General features: G+C 37.7%; 1 protein-coding gene across 8 annotated transcripts in view; it reads right to left on the reverse strand.

The window, feature by feature from the left end:
* LOC107697723 (estrogen-related receptor gamma) overlaps positions 1–10,464 on the reverse strand; it is a 90,133-nt gene that overhangs the window by 26,762 nt on the left and 52,907 nt on the right. For 7 of the 8 annotated variants that reach the window (XM_016498544.1, XM_016498546.1, XM_016498541.1 and 4 more), the window contains 2 exons: positions 6,028–6,138; positions 3,051–3,233 (listed from right to left, as the gene is read on the reverse strand). In XM_016498544.1, coding sequence (XP_016354030.1) covers positions 3,051–3,233; positions 6,028–6,138 — 294 coding nt within the window. The remainder of the gene's footprint in view (positions 1–3,050; positions 3,234–6,027; positions 6,139–10,464) is intronic. The other variant, XM_016498542.1, reaches the window with a different exon arrangement.

Below are 10,464 nucleotides of genomic sequence, written 5' to 3' on the forward strand. Positions count from 1 at the left end.
CTAGCTTAAGGCATTTTAATTTAAGCATGTTTAGCTTAGTTAACGGAAGGCTACCTGCTGCCATCAGAGCAAGTGTAATTACTGCATTCACGCGCTCCTTGGATGCTCTCATTTCCCAAGTTATGCTTTTAAGTCAGAATGTGAAAACAACATGGACACTCGCATTATTACAAAGATTTGTTGGATTTGTATTATTATAGCGTTCTGACTTGAGTTCACGTGCATTTTCTCAGTCGGGAAATTATTTTCACGTGCGGTGCCAGTGATGATGCTTCTTACATCCGTTTCGGAGAACCAGAGGACAAATATTTCAATCGATCGCTCAGGCATGGCACCGAAATGAGGCACAGAAATCTGCGTTCTGATTCGGTTCTAATACATACCGGTTACATACGTAGGTACCGGTGCCATATTGGTACCGGGTTTCGGTACCCAACCCTACTGAGACATAATGGATACTTATTAGCCTTGAAAAATAAATGACTGGAAACTAATTCTGTTACTGTGCTATGAAACACTGAAGGCCTAAAATCATTACTATTATTATTTTTTTCTAGTAATGATGGCCAATAATGAGTGAATTGTGAAACTGAATGAATATTTTTCCCCACAACTTGGATAATTTTTTTTTTATAAATATGTGTCAAGACAAATGTATTATTTCTACATTGATTACGTAGCATAAAACTTTTTTCAAGAAAACTTTCTAGTTCTGAATAATGGCCACTACATTCCACCATACTATTCTTACTATAGTATATTATAAAATACCATAAATATAGTACATGTAAATATATAATTCCCTTTAAAAGTTTTTATTTTTTTTAATAAGTAGTTTATGATTACCAAGGGTGCATTTATTTGAATAAAAACAGTAATATTTTAAAATATTTTCTATAGTAATACACAGATTTTTTTTTTATTTTAATATGGCTTACAATGTAATTTATTCTTGTGATGTAAATTTTCAAAAGCCACTTTTCCAGTATTCAGTGTTACTTGATTGTTCGTAAATCTTTTAAAATATGCTGATTTATTATTATCAGTGCTGAAAACAGTTATGCTGCCTAATATTTTTGTGGAAATCTTGACACATTTTTCAGGAATTATTAATAAATAGAAAGTTCAGAAAAAAGTATTTATTTTAAATAGCATTTTTTTGTAACATTAAAAATGTTTTACCATCAAATTTGATCAATTCAGTGCATCAGTTCAGTGTTTTTTTTTTATTTCTTAAAAAATATTACTGATCCAAACTATTAAAGTATAATATAACATAAGCATCATACTATGCTACATTACAGTATGCAGTCTATACTATGTACACAAATGTGCAACATTCCAGAAGATCCAGTGGTGTGGCTTCCTGCACACAGCGAAAATCCCATTAAATCCACAGGGCAAGTCTGGGTCAATCTGGCATGTAGCAGCAGAAATAACCTCCCAATCCTGCATCTCGTGCCTGGCAGGAAATTGGCACTCTGATGAGCTTTAAGCCCATTTTATGGCTTGTGTGGCACTATTGCCCGGGGCCAGTATTAGCACAATCATATCTACAGCACAAGGCGAACTACAACACAACTTACTGTACAGCAAATAAAGGTGTTAACATGTTTGGTTAAAAGAGTTTTTTCTTTTCTTTAGTGAAAGTGGATGAATGAATCTCATAAAAGAACTTGGGCATGTTCACATGCTGTGAAACTACCACTATGTCTCCTCCTCCAGGTTAACCACTCTTACTATTGTCTGATTTGAGAGCTTTCTTTCTCTTTACCTAATTTTTGCTCTCGCTCCACAGCCAGTCACCTATGGGAAGCTCTTTTCAAACACTGAGGGCTGAAGTGGGCAGCCACTGTCTGTGACCAGGGCCATCTCAGATTAAATGCAAAAGAAGGGCTTTGTTAAGAAGATTACTGGAAACTCCTCATTCTGTCTTGTGGAGATGGGCAATAAGCAGCAGTAGAGAGAGAGGAGGGGGGACACTTGTCTCAATCTTGGTCAGTCATGCCATTATCGTTCATGGCTAATGTCAGGAATCCTTTCAACAAGGCTGCCGGTTGGCTGAAACAGCAGGAGAAAATGTCTCCCCTCCACAGATATCGCGCTATACTGAGGAAGGATTTGAGCTAAAACTAAACAAATTGATCCTTGTCTGCTGTCACAGAGGGAGGAAAAATGCTGACCTAAGGAACGTGTCACTGGTGGCCTGGGTGATGGCAAATGCCCTTGACTGACAAGGCACAGTTTTGTTTAGAGTTCAGGAGAGTGTTTTGCACTTGCTGAAAACAGCAATTACTCAAACACTTTACAGTTTTTGTTCAGAATTTGCACATACAGTGAAGCACAGAAGTCTGAGACTATGCTGAAATTGTAGAATTTCAAATTTTATTTAAACCTGAAAATAAACAGAAAGCTTTAGGATAAATAAAAATGTAAAACAATCAAACATTATGATAAAATATTATATATAAAATAGAAATAAAAATAGAAAAATATAATATAAATATAATAAATAATTTATCTATTTTATATTTCTATAAATACATACAGAAAAATAAATAAGAACAATAAAATAAAAAACATTTGTGATAACGATCATTTGATTTTCTTGAAAAAAGCACAAGATGCTCTTTGTATCATTCTCAAATCATGCTGGATAAAATGAATGGCAAACAAATAATTAAAAAAAGTATTTTTTTAAAAGTTCGATTAATTTTCATATTTTATTTAATCTGTAACATGCTATAATTATCATTTGTAATCAAAAAAAATGTATTCAATTTTTGTTTTAAATTAGAAATGAATAGTAGCATTCTCAGACTTGTGGGCACCACTGTTTACGGAGTTGCTTTTTTATAAATGTTCATGTTTAAACTGACATTGCCATCAGATATTTAATATCCAATTTGACTTTTTAAACCTGTATAAAACATCTGGTTTGCAATTTTTCATCTAGACTGAATGTGTTACCCCCAGACCATTCAATGCATGGTTCACACTGCGAGTCTGCCTGTAGTTGTGAGTAATTTCTATCTCTGGTCATGTCCTACCTGGGATATGCTTGGCCCAGCCAATGTTGACCACCAGTTCCCTGTCTGCCAGGTCGCAGAGCGTGGTCAGGGCTTTGATGTCGCTGTCGGGCACGGTGGGGTCAGGCATGGCGTAGATCTTCTCAGGCTCCGCCACCAGCAAGTGAGACACAATCTTGTTATCTGCAAGGCAGCCAAAGGGGACTGTATTTGAACACCGAGGGGAGAACAAAGAAACAGATTGGGATTATACCAGCAAGGTCATATAGTGTTTGGTTCAGTAGCAAAGAAAGCAATCAGATTACATGAAATATTGGCAGAGTTGTTTTCTCTGGGCTTAAAGATGGTGTTTGTGGAACTGAAAATGCTGTTTTTGGTGTAGGAATGAATGCCTGGTGCTTTTTATAATCGAAAATAAAAGCTTTTTTGGTTACTTGTTTATTGGTTAGGAGAGAGTTTGATGGTGCAGAGCAGTGGTTCTTCGCAAGTTTTGCTTTAAGACAGATTTCTTAGTAATAAGGGAATTTTATGCTGGCCAGATAAAATTAATCCAAAATAATGGAGTTTGAATGCTTGGTGAAACTTAAAAAAATTATAATAAATAAAAAAAGAAATAAAATAAAATAATAAAATAAAATACGGTTGAGAACCACTGCTGCTTTTTTAATTTACATCCTTCTGATGATTTTCTCATTGTGGATTATGCTGTGAATTGCGCTTATAAAGATTCGTGTTCGGGCTATTCTGTCAATCTAATGAGAGAAAGGACACACATTTCAGATCGGATTGCGTCGGTGAGGGAGATTGGAATAGGTAATTAGCGACACCCTTACAGTTAAATGAATTCATTTGCTGTTTAATCATCTATATCAATGCAATATGATAGACAGACAGAACCCAAATACAGCAATGCAATTTTTGTGTGCTTGTCTGTGTATTTGCAAGGCCCAGACAAATCACTTTGAGCCCAGTGCATCTGTGTTTGAGGTCCGAGGACAAAACAGATCACTAAATTAAAAAGCATTACCTTCTGAGGTGTGTGTGTGTTGGAGGAGGGGAAGAAATGGATCAATCAGCCCAGCCCTGCTACTCCAGGGAGTGGGGGAGCCTGTAAGTGCTATCTCTAGCTAAATCTTATTTAATGTTTCCCTAATTAGAATCAATGCAACCCAATTTCCAAACCCCATGCCTTTGTTATGTGCAAATAATCAATCAGGTAGGCTGGGACCATGGTTACTTCTCACTGTTTGTGAAAATAGAGAAAGCGATAGAAAGGAATGAGAGAAAAGATACAGGGAGCTCAGAGACAGACTGATAAAAGCCTCTATTAATGAGACACTGGACTAAAATACGAAAACCCTTTACAAAACTTAAACATTTGTCTGTAGGCCCATGCAAGGGTGGACATATTCTAGATTACAGATTGATAAAAAGACATCAGTGGGGATTTATGTTGGATAAAAGATATTTAAATCCAAAACGGAATTCCGACCAAAGCATATTCCCTTTAAGACAAATCTCAATAAGCTATTTTATATGTCAGTAAAGGGTAAAAACTGACCAAAATCTTTAAAACTGATTGTCAGTATTGAAATATATAAAATCAGCATAACAATGGTAGTATAAACGCAGATTCTTTAGCTCACAAAATGTGCACATAAAAAATGCAATGCAAATTCTAGTTAACAAACTCAAATTAAAAATCAGACTGGCTCTTTTAACTGAAAAGTGGGAAGGATGCCATATTGAGTGCTTTGTCCGGTTCATTTTCCAATGAGTGGTCCATCGCCTCCCCCTTATACTGTCTCCCAAAGTCCCCATCTTGCTAGCATACAATAGCAGAGAAAAAATGAAGTAATGAAAGTGGATGGGAGCTGGACATAGAGAATAAGCTTTAAAATAATTTGCTTTGGGTGGCTGGAAATAAGCCTGAACCTGGAAGGAGGGATCAGTAGGATTAGGCAGAAGGTTATTCAGAGCGTTGTATTCCTAAAATGATTTCTACCACTGTAATAATTAAGATTATTTCCACTGCTATCATGCATAAAATCATATTGTATTCCAGGAGAATATGCTACCATTAAGTAAAAAGGCTTTAGGGACAAATCTGTTAAGCGCTGTCGTGCTGTCTCTTTGCAGAGCAGTCTGACAGAGCGGAAGCTCTGGTATTGTGGGTTTGATGTCTTTGCCAGATTGGATTTAATCCGGATTAGACCTCTCTCTCCCTCTCGCGTTCGCTCGCTCTCCCCTAACACACACACACACACACACACACACATGCACAAACATCTTTGTCGATTGGCTCTGTCATATACTACATCTCTGTCTTTCTTGTTTTGTGTCCAATTTCCTGGCGCATTGGAAAGAAGGCAGGTCACTGTAAGGTGACATTAAGAAATTAGTGAAAGATTCTGTGTTTTATCTTTTTTGGGGTTTGACAGATGCAAAAAACGCAAACTTGAAGGGATATTTCACCCAAAAAAGATAACTGTCATCATTTAATCACCCTTGTGTCATTCTGAACCTGTATGACTTTTTGTCGAACACAAAATAGGACATTTTAACAAATGGTTTGACTGTTTTTCAAATAACTTTCTTTCTTCTGCAGAGCACAAAATAAGATATATTGAAGAATTTATTTACTTTTTTTTAAAACCAATTTGGACGCCATTAACTTTCATTGTATGGCCAAAAAATGCTAAAAAAAAAAAAAAAAAAAAAAAAAAAAAAAAAAAAAAAAAAATCTTCTTTTGAGTTCCGCAAAGGAAAGTCTGTCAGATTTGGAATGACATAAGGATGAGAAAATTATGAAATAATTTTCTTTTTTGTATGAAACCTTAAATGTGCATTTTTTTAAATGCAACATTTGCACCTGTTTTATTTTTACATTAAAAATGGGAGTGTTGCTTAAAAAAGTGTATGCATTTGTATGAGAAAAAAATTCTTGAGGCTGAGAAAATCTAAGAAAAAATACTTTAAATGAATACAATGTTCTTACATGGCTTTTTGGGCGGCAGAGCCAGTTGAGGGTTCAAATAGGGGCTGTTTTCTGCATCTATCCGGCGTTTGTACTTCTGTCTTCCACCACGCACGCGGTCCAGTCGAACGCCTGATAAAAAAAGCAGAGACAAGAAAAAAAACAACATTTACTTTTCGCACATCATTCTAGCACAAACACAACCTCTTCAATAAAGCAGTCAGATAACCTGTGCTGTCACTTTAAAAGCACTGTGAGGGGAGCGGGCCGCTGTGAGCCCACCATAAACGGCACGGCAGCTGTCAGTGGCCATTTCAGGGATGTAGACAGGAGATGACCAGCTGCTGACAGACAGGGGCACAGTCGCTCTCTCCATGTGACATCCGGACACGCACATGCCCATCTCCCGCTTGTGGCGCATGTGCATCTTTAGAGCACTCAGCTCACAGAAAAATAACAGGTAAACAGCAGAGAGCCATTTGTGTTTGCGTTAACACACATCCTCAAAAGTGTTGGTGACAACAATTACAGGAAACACTCAAGAGCGCAGAGGTGTTCAAGTACTCGCGTGAAGCACCTCACCGTGTCTTTAAAGGCGTCCCATTCTCCTTCATCATTCAAAGCTCCCGTCGATATTTTCCCCCCACAAAGAGCGCAAATAAAGTGTGATGGGTGGCTAATTTATTGAGGCGTGACGGTTGTGAAAACATTCTGAATCCATCCATTGCGACCCGCGATTCTGATGAGTGCAGAGCCTTAAAGACCTGTCCCTGCTTTTAATTAATTGACATACAAAAGAGTCTTAATTTAATTATGCAAACCTCTCCAGGGGATGGGCAGTTTCCGTGGAAACCACTTAAAGGTGGCCGAGGACCCATTTCATGTTGCATGCTGGAGAGGAATGGAATGGACATGAAGGCCCAGTGGGCCGGCCCTCGTTTCACAATTAAAACACTGGAATTCTTGTTTATCTGAATGGCGCTCAATCGCCACCTCCGCTGGGCTTTCAGGGCCTGACACTTTCTGAATAATTTAACAATGAGATGCACCTTTCTAATATTGAACAGCGCTGACTGAAATTTTGAAGTGCTGCTTATGGGTTTTACCAGATTACATTTTAACTCACCTAAATGTGAATCTTTTTGTGTCAATGGAGATGCTGACATACAAAAACACAAGGGATTTCTCCCTAATATTTTGATCACTAGTCAGTTAAAATGGGTTTTTTAATGGGCAAATAAAATTTAACTCTGGTCCCCCAAACCCAATAATGGTCTACATTATTATTCATAATATAATATAATATAATATAATATACAGCCTTTATGTAAAATAAACAAAAATTAAATCAATTAATTAATTAAAATAAATGGAATAATCCAATATAAATTATAATATTTTAAAATAAAATAAAATAAAAAAATAGAAGAAATGTATGTATAATCATATATATCTTGCCTATATCTTTTTTTTACTATTACCCTTGACTAGTATAGATCTGGGATGTGTACAATAAATGGAGATACAACATAACCATGACATGAACTTGAAATCACACTGTGCAGATTCATAATGTTCACACTTCACGTTCATAACATTCACAGTCATATAGGCTTCAATGACCAACTAGTGTATTATGCTCATTATATCAATACTGCGTTATCCCTTTATTATCGATGCCTTTCTAAATAAGCTATTCATTCCTACTAAATAGCAACCATAGCCGTAATATTTCCTCTTATAGATCAGTGTTTCACTATGACTGCACTACACGCAGGCGTATTTTGGGACGGAGTGATAATGAGTGTTAATTAACTTTGACCCATGGCTGGTTGTTGATTATGTGACATTGTACTCCAGGACAAAAGCAGATCCGTGACCCTGTTTGCTCACATTTCCACGAAGGAACACACGTCCCACAGGCTTCGTTTTACACGAGAACGGCAAGTTAAAGGCAAGGTTAACAGTCTTAAAAAGATGTCACATTGCTAGCATAACCTCCTAGATGCCAGCACCCGAAATATGCAACAACACACGACACGACGCTCACATGTTGACAGCCTCTCATCTTAACAAGACCAAGCCCCCCCGCCAGAAACCGGATCCTGCTCCAGCCCGGGTGCCTGGACTGCAGGGTTTATTGGGCTAATTCACTGCTACAGACACGCTTGTAATAGCATCACCTGCAGTCTGTGTGGCATCTTACATCTTTGTACTACTTCACGAAACCTGCATCTGCCATCCAGGTTAATGCAGGTCAGATATATAGCTCTTTTATTTGCCTGATTGGTTGACTTTTCCTACTGCAACTGATGCGCAACTGCGTATAAAGTTTTGTGTCCGAGCTGCATCTTCATAGGCCTGCAATGCACTGGAAATAGATGAGGAATTAATGCAGCACAACCCTGAAAGACGCCCTCTACGGTGGGATATTATTAGGAAAGCCTCCCTCGCTGCTGAAGGAGGATCGTTCAAGGATTTACACGCTCCAAAACAAACAACATTGGAATAAGTTACCCTTTGTTACTGATCTGCAGCCAGCTTTGTGGCTTCTCTTATATGGTTAAGATTAAGATGCGGCTACGGGATGCCGACCCAGGGGCGATCGTTACCCTCCACAAATGGTGAATGTGGCTTCACACCATCAGGATACATCTGTCTGCTGATAGACCTTCTATCGCCACATGACTGTAAAGCAAGCAGGCGCCTGGCTGCACATGGTGTGCCGCTGGGTCGGGTTTCACACAGACGTAGATACAAAGAGCTGCCGATTGTTTGTTTGAGTGCGCCGCTGGGTCGGGTTTCACAGACACAGATACAAAGAGCTGCCGATTGTTTGTTTGACGGCGTATCTATGGGCCCATGCGGAATGATCTTGATGAATAACATTGCTTCATGGGATGCACACCGCAAAAACCACTCTGAAGTTACAGTTTCAGAAAAGAGCAAATATATCTTACCACACAGTTTATGGGAATGTTATGGGTTTCCTTCAAAAGAAAGACAAGAAGAGTTCATTTAAAGAGACAGTTCACGCAAAAAAATTTAATTCTGACAATAATTTCACCCTCATGTCTTTTAGAATCAGTATCTGACTTTTTTTTCTTCAGTGGAACATAAATGGAGATATTTATAGCAGACTGTGCAAGCTGCTCTTTTCCATACAATGAAAGTGATTGGTGACTACAGCTTCAAGGCAGGATTTTTTTAACCAATAATGATTTCATTTTCAGTCATTTCCAAACATAAAGCTATAATATATATAAAGAATATAACTTTTATGATGCTTTATTTATTCTTTTTGGCCGTTGGCCGCCCAGTCCCCATCCACTTTCATTGTAATCAGAAGATTAGCGTGGACCTTCTTAAAATGTTTTATTTTGTGTTACACTATAAAAATAAAGTAATATAGATACGGATGGCATGAGAGAAAATTGTGACTTATAATTGTGAATTTTTAGGTGAACTGTCCCTTTAAATAATAGGTTCCTTTAAATGATGCTAAATAATGCATTTGGCTATATTTTTCACTTCACTTTTCTCTCTCTCTTTTTAAACGTTCCTCTGCTATTAACAGCTCAAAGCTCACTAATAATATTATTTATATGTTCTGAAATGAACCTTCTGATTAGCCTCATACATTAGCACTAAGTAGGACATGAAATGCTGTTAAAAAGTTTCACAGCAAATGCCTCAGATTTCATGAAGGCAGACAGAACAAGAGGAATTGGAAAAAAATAAGAATTAATTTCACACTGTTGTAAATCTCAGGGGCGTAATTTCCACTGGGGACGGGAGGACATGTCCCCCCCCCACTTTTCAAAATTCCGTTTGTGACCCGGCCACTTTCAAATTAGTTTTTTTTTTTTTTAACCACACACCGTCATCGCCACGGAGGAGCAGGACCGAGCATGACACAGACGCACGCGTCCGCGTCCAGGAACGTCGCATACACACTCTAAAAATAGCTCACTGAAAGTTCTAATGAGCGGGTATCGCGATTGCAGCACAGTCAGCAATGAAACACCAGACGCCGCAACAGATGACTTTAATGTCATCATGGATGAAAAGAAAGAAAGGAGACGTACGTGAACAAAATGCTGAGTTTTGCGGTGTTACGTGAACGAATCGTTCGTGAAAGCCATTGATTCAATGATTCATTCGTAAATACAGCCACTTGCTTCGTTACTGACTGAACGACTGACTTGATGACTTACGCATTAAGACAGTGACTTACCGCCACCTAATGGAGCGATTAGTATTTAAAAGAATCACTTTTCACTTTTTTATCATCATTGCATATTACTCTATTGAACATTTTTTTTTATTTAAAACATTATTAATACTGTATTTATAAAGATAAAAAATGCACTGGAAAGTCCATTTAGGGGGCAAATATTGTCCTTTAATGGAAAAGGTGCAGTCTAAGTGGAAGAGAGGGGGTAGGAAGAAGGATAA

Source organism: Sinocyclocheilus anshuiensis, unplaced genomic scaffold, assembly GCF_001515605.1.
Source record: "Sinocyclocheilus anshuiensis isolate Anshui unplaced genomic scaffold, SAMN03320099.WGS_v1.1 scaffold446, whole genome shotgun sequence".
In the NCBI taxonomy this organism is placed as follows: Eukaryota; Metazoa; Chordata; class Actinopteri; order Cypriniformes; family Cyprinidae; genus Sinocyclocheilus; species Sinocyclocheilus anshuiensis.